The 15,686-nt window shown below is 41.9% G+C and overlaps 1 protein-coding gene across 3 annotated transcripts in view; it reads right to left on the bottom strand.

Annotated features, from left to right (window-relative positions):
* Nucleotides 1-14,627, bottom strand: part of ccdc50a (coiled-coil domain containing 50a) — a 19,886-nt gene extending 5,259 nt beyond the window's left edge. Inside the window, exons 1-7 of one of the 3 annotated variants that reach the window (XM_029430217.1) lie at nucleotides 14,324-14,627; nucleotides 10,804-10,866; nucleotides 8,245-8,374; nucleotides 5,576-5,666; nucleotides 4,455-4,557; nucleotides 1,675-1,938; nucleotides 249-400 (exon numbers count right to left, since the gene is read on the bottom strand). In XM_029430217.1, the coding sequence (XP_029286077.1) occupies nucleotides 249-400; nucleotides 1,675-1,938; nucleotides 4,455-4,557; nucleotides 5,576-5,666; nucleotides 8,245-8,374; nucleotides 10,804-10,866; nucleotides 14,324-14,378 (858 nt within the window). In that variant the 5' untranslated portion in view covers nucleotides 14,379-14,627. Of the gene's footprint in view, nucleotides 1-248; nucleotides 401-1,674; nucleotides 1,939-4,454; nucleotides 4,558-5,575; nucleotides 5,667-8,244; nucleotides 8,375-10,803; nucleotides 10,867-11,206; nucleotides 11,299-14,323 lie in introns of those variants that run through there. The other 2 variants (XM_029430219.1, XM_029430220.1) reach the window with 2 other exon arrangements.
* Nucleotides 14,628-15,686: the final 1,059 nt, after the last annotated feature.

The following is a 15,686-nucleotide window of genomic DNA, read 5'->3' as shown; positions in this document are numbered from 1 at the left end:
CAGAGGTGTGAAGAACTGATATTGTACTAGTTACCACTGAGGCTATTATTTTGATATCATACTTACTATAAGCTCAATATCAGCTTTAGATATCTGACCTGACTTTACATCCATTATCCAGAAGCTGGGTGTTGCACTTTGTATTATCCAGTTTCTACGTGTTTTAGGTTGTTCAATTGAAACGTCACCGTCACCTTTTATATGCACAAATAAACTAAATCTAATACTTTTCCAGTTTCCCTCCAAACCTTGATTTCATCCTCTTGCATTTTCCTGGCCACCTCCATGTCCTTCAGCTCCTGATCACGGATATCCAGCTTCACCAACCCCTTGGTGGCCTCGGACACTCCATACTCGGTTTCTGCTATTACTGCTCCACTCCCTCGGTGCACAATGCGACCTGCGGATGTCGGCACAATTTGTTAACAATAGATTAGGCTTGCGTCGTCTAATAATTATTTGAATAGTCTGCAAAACATCAGAAAAACGCCTTCAAATTTCTTGTACTTCCTGATTATTTTGGCCATTTTTGTTTAATGATGAATGATTGAAATGATCTTAATTATGTTCTGACTGTTAGAGTGATCGTTTCCACACTACAAAAGATTCAAATCGTAGTTGGAATGAAGCTGTGAGGCACCAAAAAGGGCTGCAGTGCATCTCTACTGTGTTTTATTAAATGCATTTAACAGCTTTGGGATAATAAAACCAGCGCAGCAGCCCCTGAAACCCTTTGTGGAATGCCACATTTGTAGCTCATCAAAATTCATGAAGCTATACTACCACAAAAATCACAGCACACATTTCTCAGCAGTAATCTTTTCCTTGCTCAATGCAACAATCCAGCAGACAATACAAGACTGAGCGAAACCCACAGCACAACATCGGCAAATCCAATTATTTCAAACCATCATTAGAATCACATCAGTCATCAGAAATTACTGTGGCTGTCCCGTCCTCATGAGAACGGAGGAAATCAGTGTCTTCGTTAGTGATTGCAATGTGAGATCAACCCACCACCTGAGATTGCCAAAGCAAAAAAGCAACTCCAGCACACCACACAAACTCCCCCGCTGAGCCCAGAGGGGGGGCTCAGGGTGGTACCTGTCTCTTCGTTGGGGTGAGAATGACTGCCTTCCTCGCCAGGACCCCCGCCCTGCTCTTCCAGCTCGTCAAACACTTCATTGGGAGCGGATTGGACCCGCTGCCGGCCCCCGGCCCTCCTCTCCCTCTCACCATCATCCCCTTCCTCCTCCCAAGAAGCCCTGCCCTGCCTCGGCAAGTCCCTGCTGTGCCCCGGATCATCTTCAAGTCCTCTCTCCTTGCTCCTTGCTCTCGCTCGTTGATTGTCTCTGTCTTTCTGTCTCGGTCTGTCCCCACTCAGTCCTCTATCTTTGGATCTTTCCCCGTCTCTCCCTCCTGCTCTCGCCCCCCTGAGGTCCTGCCTCCTGTCTTTCCCCATATGCCTCTCCCATTCCAGGTCTCTGCCCCTGTCTCGGTCATGTTGCCTGTCTCTTTTTCTGTCCCAGGCCTTGTCTTGCTCTGCGGAGCCCTGTGGTGGAGGTGGTCTGGCAGGTCTCTCCTTCCTTCTCACCACTGTGTCCTCCCCCCCTGGGCCCCTGGCTCTACCAGTCTCTGTGGGCTCATAATCTGGGTACCGGTCCCCATGCTTGCCTTTAGAGTGCAGCAGGTGCTCTGGGTACGTATCTGCATGCCTGCTCCGCCCTCCTTCTGCCACTAGGTAGTGCTCAGGGTGTCGGGAGCGGCTGTGGGGTGCCGCTGGGTCCTGCCTTGGGTACCTGCTTCTTTTGGTCTCTATTGAGCTATAATCTGGGGAGTAATCACGATGTGAGCTCACTGGAGCATATGCGTCATTTCGGCCTGGGGAAGATGATTTGTGATTGGTGTGTTTGTCCAAGTCAAGTGGTCGTCTTGCAGCTGAACAGAGAAGAAGGAGCGAGGGTGGGAGGAGGGCGGCGTGAAGAGAATGATGATGATGATGATGATGGTTGATGACAACATGGAAAAGTGAAAAAAACAAAAACAAACTGGGAAAGATATAAGCTAAGATGGTTAGTAAACACCGAGTTAGACACGGCACCTGTGAGGACAGTGATGGTCTAAAGACAACGTAACCGCTATAGATGCAAAGAGTGGAGGAATTAGCGATGTGGTTAATATCCTAGTATTATTTATTTATACATTTACACACATGTGCCACAAGATTTTTAGATACTGATTCATAAATAGTTTTGTATTAACACATAGTGTTAGATAGATAATTAATAGTTGACTCACTACAAAAGGCCTACATACACAATATAACATTTTCATATACAATTATGTTTTTTCCTTTAAAGAAAAGTTACATAATTGTTTGTGTATGCAGTCACTTTTAGCGCTTACAAAAAGAAAATCGGAATTGGCAGGTCAGACTTTTGAAAAATCAGAATCGGCCAATACAAGTGCAGTCGGTGCATCACTAATTAAAATCCTTGCACGATTGATTTAAGAGTGGGGAAAACAGAACTAGTGAGTGAGGAACACATGTTCTTCATAAAAAAAGGAGGCAGGTACAAAGACAGCCGGACTACTACATGCTCTCTTCTGTCTCACATCACTTTTAAACACTGTCTCTTCCTTCCAATTGTTTTCCCAGTCAAGCAGCGGGAGACGGGGTTCTGCCCCCATGCTGGTTTGTGTGCAACTGTAATCCACTGGATTAAGAGAGCTGGCAGGCAATCACTTACTAAAAGGGAGCGGCCAATTACACGACCGGATGAAAAGCTACATGAACTGCAAATGTGTGCGTGTGTGTACGTGAGGGTTTGAAAACAGGTGGGATGGAGACTTAAGATGGAACACTCACAAGCACAAGATGGTGAAATTGCTCAAGAGAGTCTCAACACTTTAGCATCTTTGTGTACAGTGTGTACAATCCCGTAACCTGCATGAAATGTATCCGGTTACTCACTGTGGCTTCAGGCCTGTACAGCGTTAGATGCAGGGTAAACAAAGGAGCTCAATCTTTGTTCTACTGTGTGTACATTCACACTGCCACAGTTGTATGCACACACACACACACACACACACACTAAGCAGGGACATTATAGGTGAGTGCAGTCTTGCCTTGCAAGTCACATAACCAAAAGATAGTAACCCTGGCAGTGGCACACATATTCTAGTATAAATAGAGCAGGGCAGATTGGCTCAGTCAGCAAAGATATACTGTGGCTTCATCAACCACCTGCCCCATGCGACGGCTTTAGAAAGAGGTAAAGCACCTGGGCTGCTGATGAGATGCAGACACAACAGGACAGGTAGACCGACAGCTGAGGACATTTGCTCAGTCATGTTTATGTCAACAAAGTGTCGACACAACCCGGTGCTGTACTCTCTAAAAACCCGGCTGCACAGCAGCTAATCCCTGTTTACAACTGTCCTCCTCCCCATGTCCTGTTTTGCATCCCACGTTTAACTTCCCCAAATAATCCTGAAAGCCAAGGAATGGAGAAATGTTGAACTCAATAATAACCTTAAGGGAATAAAAAAGGTGCTGGAAAAAACAAATAAAAATGTTGAGGCAGGAAAACTAGGAGTCAATCTGCCAGATCAGATTCAGCCGGCTGACAAAGCTGCGGAGAAAAGAGCAGAGTCCGAGTGAAATATACTTCCCTTCCATACTCAAAGTTACACCTATGGCTCAAAAACTAAACCTGCATTCACACTTAGCTGCAACATGTGTAATGCTGACCAACTGACAGCCCTTCACTCTTTAAAGGACGTGCATTGAACCCCGATCTTGAGGTGAAAGGCCTGCACAAGTTACTTGACAATTCACAAAGAAAAAGAGGAAGATTAAAATGAGCCACTGCTTCTCTTTCAGCAGAAAACGAACAGACCTCCAGGGGGGATGAATCATGCAGACTGGTGCATGAAAAGACTTGAAACAGACTCCAATATGTGACACTGAGACGCTCACCAATATGTAATAGAAGCATAACAGACACACGTTTGTGGGTATGGATGGTAAATCTAAGTGTTTTTCTTAATCCATCACCCACAAACAGGATATTCGTTTTTCATATCTGTGGTCGAATCTGCTATCAAAGCACATTTAAGCTGCGTCTTAAAACTGGAGCACTGTTAAACCCATTTGCAGCGGTGTTTTGTGTTTGCTCTCGAATGGGAGCAAAATGACTAATTGTGTCGCCGTAGGAACATGCAAGCCTGCCTTCAAGGTTAATTGTGGTTATAAGTGCATTCCAAAAGCTTTGCCTCGAGTCAGCCCTAGTCTGTGCAGCATCAAAAGCACACCCTCACACATCCTGAGCAGAAAAAAAAAAAAATCCCATTCCACAGAGGAGGAGGAGGAGGAGGAGGAGGTACATCTTCTCTCATGTCCTTACAGACAAGAGCCACACATTACCATGAGCCAGTGCTGCTGTGCCTACCTCCGTGATCCTCAAAGTACTCCTCCTCAAGGTTTGATTCCAGCTGCTTCTGTCTCCTCCTTTCCTCTTTCATCTCCTTCTCCTGCATCTTACGAGCTATGGCCTACAAACAAACAAACAAGGCCACAGTAAGCATGTCGTCCCACGTGAATATGAAAAAGTCCCTGTTTGGGCATATCTGTAACAAATATGTCAATTTGTTTTGGGTTGTAGTTTTCCCTCTTTTGCCAGTCAGGGTAGCTTCAAACATATCAGAATACAGTGGTGAGATGATGTTTGTGCCATAATCGGGCCAATTAGAGCATTTTCTTCACAGAACTATGAAGCAATGAGACCCATCACTCCCTCGACTTAAAAGGGCAACAAGTAATCAAATAAAAGTGGCATCTGAGATATCTTTGAAAGATTTACTGACAATGTTTTACAAAAGCTGGAGCCCACCCTTAAGAACAATAAGTCCTAAGCCCACAGGCTTTTTCTTTTGTGTTTTGGCTTTTATCCACACCCAAACAGCATTTTAGGTAACTGAAAACAGAGCTCTTTCAGAAACTCAAGTTTTCAGTGTTGGGAAAAGTGAGTTTTAGGATCGTAACGTCAGAGTGTGCGCCTTCGTCTGCTCTGTGAGGCATCACTAATGAGGCGACATCCCGTGCAATAGCGTACGTGGCCAAACCGTGCTGGTTCCAACGGTTTACACATAAATGTACAGTTAGTCTTCTCTGCTTTGAGGAACAGAGGCATCAGCTACTGAGGTCACTTCACTACATCTTGTGGACGGAGATTTTTGTTTTTAAACTGTGCTTGTGAACTACTGAATTTGTCCTTTGTCTCGTCTCACTGTGGGGGGAAAACCCAGACACTCATCTCTGAAACCATCTCGTTAATCAACACCATGGAGAAACATTTCCCAATACTTAAATCTCTGCTCTTTATTTGATGCAAGGCATAAACATTGTGATTGAAACATACAGGTTAGGTCACCACATACTGTAGCTGTCATTTCATCATTACAACGGGGAGGCACAAACAAAGTGATGATTCAGGTGGAATGAAGTCAAGTGGATGTAACCAACATTGTGCTTGAATGGGCAGAGATGTCCCTTTGTGCATGTGATTCTTACCGCATCCTTCTCTTCTTGCTTTAGCTGCAGCTCTGCCTGTCGGACCAGTTCTTCCTGAATCTCCTGGGCGATCTCATTGTCTTGACGCTCACTAGAGGTTGACGTGTAAATGGGGAGAGGTTTGGAGAACATTAAAAACATATATAAAACCATGTTTAAGCTAAAATGTTTGATGATGAACCAGCGTTTAAATACTTTATATAATATGCATGGACATGAATAATAGTAAAAAAAAAAGCTTTGGATGTATTTTATGATCCTACATCTCTACATATTTGTTTAATACTTCAATGTCTTCCCTTCTGCTGATGCTTCTGTTGGCATTCTTCTGACCCTCAATACTTTTGATATCACTCCTGACTATATTATTATGTTTTCAGCCTCTCAACCATGGACATGTCCTGCTCCGTGTTATATCATGTTAACCATCTTTGGGTTTTGGACGGGCAAAACAAGATATTTCCTTGGACTCTGAGATGGACATTTCTACTATTTTCGGACATTTTATAGACCAGACTTGAGGCTTTCACAGAAAATGAAAACACTTAAATTCACTGCCAAACTCCACAATAAGCAAATCATGAAAGTAGAAAAAGTCACCACGCATTATATATTATGCATGAATGCACACCAGAAAAACACAGAGCAGTGATGAGCAGTGAAGTTATCTGACGTGTGAGAGGTAGCGTGTTTGCTCCAGGCAGGAGCAGGAATATTTGCCTGTCATGATGTTGATCACTCACTCACGTCTTCAAAACCACAGGATTTTGACAACACCATCTGCCTGGAGGGCTGGTTTGCAAATACTTTCTCAGCTTGTGTGCTTGTGTGTGTGTGTGTGTGTGTGTGTGTGTGTGTGTGTAGACATGCACGAGTGTAATGCTCTTCAGTAACAGCTTAAGTAGCTTGCACCTGCACATGTGTTTGCCCCAAGCAGCCGACAGCTCAGGAGGACTTAAGCTGGCAAAAAATTAAAAACAGACTGTAGCACCTTAACAGCGCATATTAATAAACAAGTGATGCTGCAATCCGCTCTGTGTGTGTGTGTGTGTGTGTGTGTGTGTGTGTGTGTGTGTGTGTGTGTGTGTGTGTGTGTGTGTGGATGAAGTGGCATTGGCAAGTACAGTGTGGATAGCAGTGTGAGCTCCCAGCATGACAGGCAGCATTGACCTGCCGGCATCGATTGTGGAGCATCTGGCCTCTCCCTGGGGGGCCCCACTTCTATACAGTATGTCTGTGTGCGTGCTTGTGTATGTTTGTGACGCAGTGATCTCACCAAGCTGTGACTCAACAATATTATTTGAATAACAAAATGGCAGAGAAGCAGACTTTTACTCCGAGTGGGCTTTATCGCAGCTCCTGATCTCGACCGAAGAAGAAGACGCAACAGAACACTTCCCTGCGTTTAGGAGCAAATACAATCATACTTCAGGGCTATGGAGATGCCACGCAGAGACCACTAGAACCGAGAATGATCGGCTCGTGTGTTCTTCTATACGTTTATGAAGACAACATATGAAGATGAAGACAGGCTCGATAATCTTATGTAGACTGAATGTACGTCTGACCCGGCTGACAAACCTTTGCATCTTTGCTCTCTAGCACAAAGAGCCTAAAACGAGCAGGTAAAGAACGCAAGCCATGACCTACTCATTTACGATGTTAAAAAGGGTCAAACATACACGGAACGATAAATCAGTTTGGCTGAACGACGAGTCACTTTGGAGTCATCTATGGGGAGAGAGATGGATCACCCCATACATCTGTTGGTAAAGGGTTTGGGAGTAATTACACTAATCTGAAACAGCTGCCATCAACAGAGCAGAAAATACTGTACACGGCTATTATTGCAAAGTGTTCGGATGACTTCTCCAAGTCTTTGAGGGTCATTTCATTTTAGAAATTAGACTAAATTAAACCAATTCATAATTCTTCTTAGAAAAAAAGGTTAGGGTTATAGATGGTTATATGATTACATGATTACCTAGATCAGTGGTTCCCCAACGGTGTGCCACGACCGGTGTGCCGTGGGATTTTTTAAACAAATAGGCCTATAGCTTTTAACTGTACTGTACTACTTTATTTTTATTTTTTATTTACTTTATCGGTACTTTGTCCTACACACTTATTTCACAATATAGAAACAATAGGTCTTATATGCTTTGGCCTAAATATAAATAAAACAATCAACAAAAAATTTAAATCTGTCAAAGCGAAGCCGTTTTAGCCGTTTGCGCATGGTGGGAAATATTAGAGTGTGACACATCAAAGGCTCTCTGCTAGTGTGAAGGAGAATAGCTTCTTACAAGGACCAGGCTCAATAAACCCTAACCCTAAAAATCACGCTTTGGTAAAGTTATGATTACAGACTTCCTCCCTACTGTTTGTTTGAGTGGAATTAATTTGGACAAAAAAGCAAAATAAACAAAGTTGAAGATGAATTTGAATAATAGCATTATTATTATTATTATTATTATTATTATTATTTCTTTCTTTTACATTTTACATAGATATCACAATAATATGATTATTGTGAATTATTTTGTTCATGATAATCGTGTTGAGTAAAACCTGATATTTTGACAGCCCTAATATAGACATATGGTGTGTGTGTGTGTGTGCACATGGATGAGTGGGCATGTGTGTGTGCACACGTGTGTGACACCCACATGTCAACGTGCTTTTTCTGGTTCTGGCCCTTGGCTCTCAGATCCTCCTCCTCCTGCAGCTTCTTGGCCACCTGCAGGTCATTCTGCACCAGACGACTCTTGTTGACGTTGGACGCCAAGTGGCTCTCAACTGTGGGACACAAACACATAAGCACGGCTCTTAAAACTTGTGTACACAGAGCAGAGTAGGTCGGCTCGCCGGACCGCACTACTGATAAACGTTGAGGACACGGTGTCTGATAATAAACAGAGAGCGCTCTTATTCACTGAGATATTAATGTCCGCAGCTGAGGTGCCGCTCCAAGGTTGTGTGATGGCACGTTGTGGGCCATAACAGATGATAAATCCTGCTTGATGACGCACTGCGAGCACTTTGTAAGGATGGAGAGCATCACTCACTCGCTCAGCTCTGTTCCACCTGGCTATCAATCTGTTCCCGGCTTTCATGTGAAAAGGACCAAATTACGTTTGGCAATTTACCCGTGAGAGGCTCCATAAAGTTTCTGCTTTGCGACTGAAAGAGGAAACTGAGTCACAGCTGTGGCGACTTGATAAAAAGTCAAGGGGTTGACATTGATTTTTTGGGACGCTGATCAATTGTTAAAGTTTATGACAGCTTACAAAAAAAAAAAAAAAAAAAAAAGCTGATGTCCCAACTCAAGATAAGGCTATCATTTATCCATCGCCACATTTCTCAACAGGAACATTGATTAATCTTTCAAGGCAGCAAAAACAAACAGGACCAGACGTTGTGACATTTATTAATTCAACAAACTCAACCTTGAAGGGGTCTCGCGTCATTCAGAAAAAGGGGAGTTAGGGTGAGAAAGTTGGACTGTGTGAACCTCCAGAGAAGCTGGTCGGAGAAAACAACACGCATTCCAGAAACAAACACGCCAAGTGCTGACACAGCCAAAAAGAAATGTTGTCCATGTGCAATTTGCTGGATATTTTTTTTTTTTTAAATGGAAATAAAATCCAGCTTTAACTCCACGTTAACTTGAAGTGAATGTGCTAAAAAAAGAAAATGACTCTTTTAGGACGGCCATCTGTTGATGTGATCCAGCAGATCAGTTAGTGCTACAACAAAGGGAGCTAAGGGGGATGAACCTTCTTCATAGAGCATACAAAAAAAAGGGTTAATGACAACACAAAGGCCAGCCAAAACCAAATTAATGGCAGCTAAAATGGAGCCTAAGCTGCACTTAGGGTATGGCTGGGTGACATCTGGCCTTCTTTCTTGCAGAGTTCGTCGCATAACTTACCCTTTTATGGTGATACATTTATAGAAACAGAAAAACAAACTATTGTCCAGTGCAGATAAGTAAAAGCACTCTGTCTAAAAAGATCCCCAAAGAAATCTAAAAACTAAAATCAACACATTTCCTGCACAACCTAAAAGCAGTAGCCTCTTCCTGTTCGTTCCTGTCATTTCTTCATGAATGATTCCAGGTGAAGGACATGAAGAGATGTGCTGGGCATTATAGCCATCTGCACATATTCATTTGTGTCTGATCAAAAGGAAGGCCTCGTCACGTCTGGGTCAGAAAATGTCTTTTCAACCCAAATCAACGAGATGAACAAACAAACAATCAGAGGGGAAGCGGTTCCACAGAGAATTTTGAAAGGAAACGCTAAAGCAAAAGAAGCTTTTGAGAAGAGAAAAAAGTTTCAAAGTTGCAACCATGATGAGATTTTCACTAATTCATAATGTTGCACTTACTGCAAATCAGCAGCAAGGGAACAAAGCCTCTTTAGTGAGTCTCCAAAGTGCCTTTTTAAAATCATGTGAAAAAGATGCCCGCTAATGTCACACATATGAGCGCACATAAAAAGCAAGTATCTCAAGTTCCCTAAAACAAAAACAAAAAAGAAACTTGCAAAGCTTCTCTGTGCTACAGCTGCAGCACACACAAATTAATGTGATCCAAACAAATCACGTGCACCAGTCCACTGTAGTGTGCCACAGCCCTGATACAGTGTTGTTGTGGCATCCTGCACCATTCACACTGTTAACTGTAGGGCTGAAGCAGGGTTTATGTGGGCTTAAGCAGGCTGCAGCCACTGACACTGCAGTTTGAGAGACTTTTCCAGAATATTCCATAAAAACAAGGAAAAGAGGAGCATTGTGTACTGCATTCAATTTCTTTCCTTTTTTTTTTATTTTTTTTTTATAAATACTACACTGTGAAAACATCTTTCATAGTTTGTTCTTTTGCAAAGTAAGCATTAGGTGACCTAGAGGATGAATGCAGCTGGGCAGCATGACAGAAACAGTCTGCAGTGACGTAAGGGGCCTGATGCAGAAAACATTACAATAATTAAGTGTTTAAACAGACAGGAAACGGACCTGCAGAATCTGTATGAACTTTTTCCACATCTTATTAAAGCAGCCAGGCCTTTCTCTGACTGAGGTTGACAACAAATGACTGACATTAAAAGCAGACGTCCCCCGTTTGAAATAAGCAGGAGTTACGCATCTCTTCAGGGGGGAAACATGGGGGCTGGGACCAACAAAAAAAAAACAAAAAACACATGGCTACATTTGTAGTTTCTTACTTTCTTGCTCCTGGAGGTTGTAAGCCAGGCAGTGGTCCTCCAGCACAGCAAAGTCTCGGCACACTGAAGAAAGAAAAAAGGAAAGGGATTGAAATTGAAAAAAGGAATACTGACAAAGCCAAAAGTTTAAAATGAGTTCCAAGTACTGCCTGCTTCTTGACTCAGACGCTAAGCAGCTATGTAGCTGGTACAAGACAAGCTTGAGGCAGTTGAGATGTTTGATCTTTATCCGACATTCACAGTTTTGAGTGTTTAACATGCGGCCCCGCTGCTCACACACACACTACACATATACACGTACATAGAAAAATGACCTACAGTGTGACCCACAATAAAAAGATTTATTTTATGTTCAGTGGCTCTTTATATGATGCCGAAACAAGTGAGAAATAGGCTTACTTACTGACAAGCTGCCGGTTTAAATCCCTGAACTGGCAGTGCTCGAGTAAAACAACGAAAGAACCATCAGCACAGACAGAAATAAATGCATTTAGATGTGTTCTAAATTAGGCGCTGGATCCTAAAAGCTGACGTAGTTACTTTACGTTAATCACCCACAAAGAATGCGTCATCTTATCAAAAGTCCTAACCTAAAATATTACAGACAGCATGAGATCTGAACAAACCTAATCTAGCAGTGAGTCACATTTACTGAAGCTGAGTTTTTTTGACAGCAGCCTATAAATTTCTATTTGGCCCGTTCTCAGCTGGTAACTCGAGGCCTCAAACTTGCACGGTGTGCGGCTAAAAATCATGATCTTAATTGTCACGTGCGAGACATTTCACTGCTCCTTTTCAATCTTCACAACAAACCTAAAAACTACAGCAGACTTTCCATTTGTGCTTTTTCCAATAATACAGAAAGTGCTGTGAATTCTGGAAACAATTGTGCAAACACCCGATGCCAACATCACACCTCCATCGGAACTGTTCTGAATGAGGCAGCAGGACGGGATCCACCCGTCTTCAAATACTGAAGCTAAGGGGACATTTACGACCTTTCTCAAAGCCTCAGCTAATTATGGATCCTACAGCATAGGACGTGTGCATCTTAAAGCATCTGCTTCTACGGCTCGGTCAACATGAATTTAACAACCCTATGGTTAGCACACACACACACACACACACACACACACACACACACATCTTAAAATACTGCAGCGAGAATCTTTTCTTCGGCTGCAAAACGTGTGTAAACATCACTGCATCAAATATAGAAGAACAAAATTAAAGTCATGATTTCATCTTGCAAGCAGCCAGACACCACTCTGCTGCTGGCAGTGGCTTCTGTTCAGTGAAGACCAAAACTAAAAAAAAGAATCATTTCACTTACTCTTGTTACGGGAGAATTATTACAGCACATATATTCAGTCATAATCAATTCCTTGTGTGATACTAATCTCGTATTTACAGCTCTCCTCCTCTCAGCTTTCATAACAGAGCTGAGTCGCACTCGGCAACCTCACGCCGCCGGGCTCACAGCCCATCATCTGCTCTCACAAAGATGACTTCATACACATAAAAAAAAATTAATAACCAGCAAAGGTCTTTGACTATGTGTTAGCGTGTATTATAGCTAAAGCATAAAAGCGCCTGGGATTCAGCACACAACCCTGATGAGTGGTGCAGATTGTCTGGTTTAATACGATGGGAGGTGACTGGGCGGCTGGTTGGGTTCAAACAGATGCTGTGAAGTGGAGGGCGAGACCTCCACAAAACCCCACACAGCCCCCGACCAATATGGGATTTGATCAACACACATCATTATCAACCATATGCTTAATCTTCTTAGCTCAAGATTTATTCTGGCTAGTATAGAACTAAACACTAGTCGTTTGAACTACTGTAACAGTTTGGGGTTGAGGCAGTTCCTTTAAAAGCCTGTGAAGTTAACATTTTGGAAACAATGCTGTATTCTACTTGGTCTGGTTTTCACGACACCAAGGAACAAGTGAGAGAAGGATTACAGCTGCTATGGTTTAAGTTCTCTCTTTGATCCCCTTGTGCTGGAAAACAGAAAATCAGCCATCACAAATAACAAAGAACCTCAAGTCTTTGGACTTTATGTGCACAGGCAAAAAGAAATACGAGCTCAGTTCCTCTGTGAGTTACAGTACAATTAGTCGGCTCACAATATTTACTATTTTCCTCACACATGGGGGATGAAATTGAAACTTTTCCAGCAGCTTTCTCAGTCCTTTGCCTCTGCAGACTAGCCAAGCAGTGGGGATGCACGTTCCTTCTCTCTCTCTGACCAGAATAACAAGCATCCTGCTGAGCAGCTGCTTCACACTCACAGGACGGGTCCTTCCCACCAACACAGCATCACATCCAAAACTGGCTTCAGTGTGAAAGCCCCACTCTTCACCTGCACACCAGTAACAGTAGCAGACTACTGTTTGTGTATAAACGTTTTGAAGGAGGAAGGGGGAGGGGATAGTGTTCTTTCCTTCTGGTCTTTCAAGATAAAGTTTCAAAGCAGTAACAGATTTTACGGCCAAAAGCAAAGCGGAGCCTAATAAGTCAGTGGTGGTAGAACATAACTAAGTACATTTACTCAAGTACTGTACTTCAGAATACATTTGAGACACTTGTATTGAGTATTTTCATTTTTATACTTCTACTCCACTACATTTTATACTTCGACTCCACTACATCTCAGAGGCAAATGTTGTACTTTTTACTCCACTACATTTATTTACTTTATGGATTCAGAATACAAAATATAATTAACTCCTAAATTATGATGCATCATTATAGATTAAGCAACCAGCTGCAACATTAAAGTGATGAAGTTATTGCATCAATAATTATAATAAGGTAATATATTATTCTGAAATTGGCAGTTTTGTATAATGAGCATTACTTTTGTACTTTTATTTGACTTGTAACAAGAGTATTTCTGCAACGTGGTCTTGTTGCATTTACATAAAGTAGGCTACAAGATCAGAGCTCTTCCACCACTGTATGTCAGATATGAAATTAAAAATGCTGCTTTTATACCAAAAAACAAACAAAGCATCTTGTCTTCTACATATCTTACAACAGGCAAACACCTCCATGTGATCAGTACTAAATCAGTTGGCTTCTCTGTGGCTTTATACACACACTGGTGTCGTGCCAGATTAAGTATACCCATTAAATTGTAATCTATGCACACAAACAATTTCACCATAATCCAAATCCAATTCTGTGAAGTGGGATACAACATGTAAACCTGTGTTCTCCCTGCTAGACTAATGCCTGACAGCCTTGACTGGAAACGGTTTGACTCTGATACCAAATCTGGCACTACATGTGTACCTATAATACAAAGTCAATAATCAGTGCTGGCTACCTGACATTAACTCTAATGAGCTAGCATCAACTAGCAAGCTGTGCTAGCAACCATAACACCCAAATAAACACCTGTGTTCACTCAGTTAACATTAGCCTCAACAGTGTCACCTAGCTAGTGATGTGATGCTAAACAGCTAGCTTACTTTACACATTTAGCCTGCAAATATATTGTGGACGTTACCCTCTTTCACTCCAGGTAGTTTATTCTTGTCGATGCTAACGTTACATTCAGCCATGTTGTCACCGATAATAAGTCACACAAAAAAACCGTTGACGTTGAATTACACTTCCGCGTTTCACCGAAGGTTAACCGCAGGCTGATCGATCGCCTTTACTCATAAACCCGATTGATGGTCCAGGTGCTGGACGGCCCTTTTTGATTAGTTTCGGTGGCCACCCTCTCTCGATACGTCGCTTCTGTAATTGCCTAACAGATACTCTGCCGAAGCTAGCATGTCAGATTGTCTACGAGCGTCCCTCCCTCCCTTGCACCTTTACAGGACCAGCCAATCAAGTCGCAGTGATTTAGCACACGACTTCCGCTTAGAAAATGTCAAAAATAAAAGACTTGTAATTTTGGTAGACTGGAAGACCATCCAAATATGTCTTTATAAGTTGTATCATAAATGTTTTATTTGAGTGAATTTCTGTTCTGTTTCTGTGAATTTAAAGTTGTAGTAAAGATTAGGAGAACACATTCAGTTGCATCATTATCGATGGGATCTTGGTTGTAATAGTAACATGGCCATATACATTTAGATTATATACTACATTTATAAGACAAATAATCGAACTTTTCCCTTTATTGCACCTTCATTTACTCTGAAATGGTAATAGAAATAGGTTTACTTACAATGTATTCATATTCCTTAGCTTCTCTCCTTTTAAAATAAAAATATTCATATAAGCCTTCTATCTACTAAGCCTTAAGGAGCTATTTCTGATACATGTTGGCTATGTTTTTACCCAGGGCTTGGGCTAGGGTTTAAGGGCTTAAAGCCCTTAAAACTTGCCTTCAGTTTAAAAAATGTCTCTAACATTAAATATTCATGACCAAATAAGTGATAATCAAAGCAAAAAAAAAACGTATTAGGTATTACTCATCAAAATCTTAACGCACTAACTCAGCTAATCTGCTTCATCAGGAGTGTGTAGGTGTGTATGGCAGGGACAGTGATTGAATAATTACACCCCCCCCCCCCCCTCCTTCCTCTTACTGTCTTTAAAATACATGAACACACTTTTATCGGGGTTCTTCCTCAAGCAGACTGCTTGCACTCTGTATGATTGATACAGAGTGCAAGCATACATAGTTGATGATCCTTCTTTGCAAAGAATAAATACTCCAAAGACAAGTTAACTTCTCAAGAATCATCATTTTAGTATTATAGACTTCACTGGTCATTTGTACTTGATTAAAACTTTCCACCACAAACCTTTTTTAATTATTAATTTTATTACATTTTACACAAAACAGTTAGTTTAAAACAGTAGTAGCTAAAAGACAACACAATAATCAATATCTATTAAGTATTGAATATGTA

The sequence above is a fragment of the Cottoperca gobio genome, chromosome 4 (genome assembly GCF_900634415.1).
Source record: "Cottoperca gobio chromosome 4, fCotGob3.1, whole genome shotgun sequence".
Lineage (NCBI taxonomy): Eukaryota > Metazoa > Chordata > Actinopteri > Perciformes > Bovichtidae > Cottoperca > Cottoperca gobio.
The sequence above is the reverse complement of the archived record's forward strand: the minus strand, read 5'-3'. Positions and strand labels throughout refer to the sequence as shown.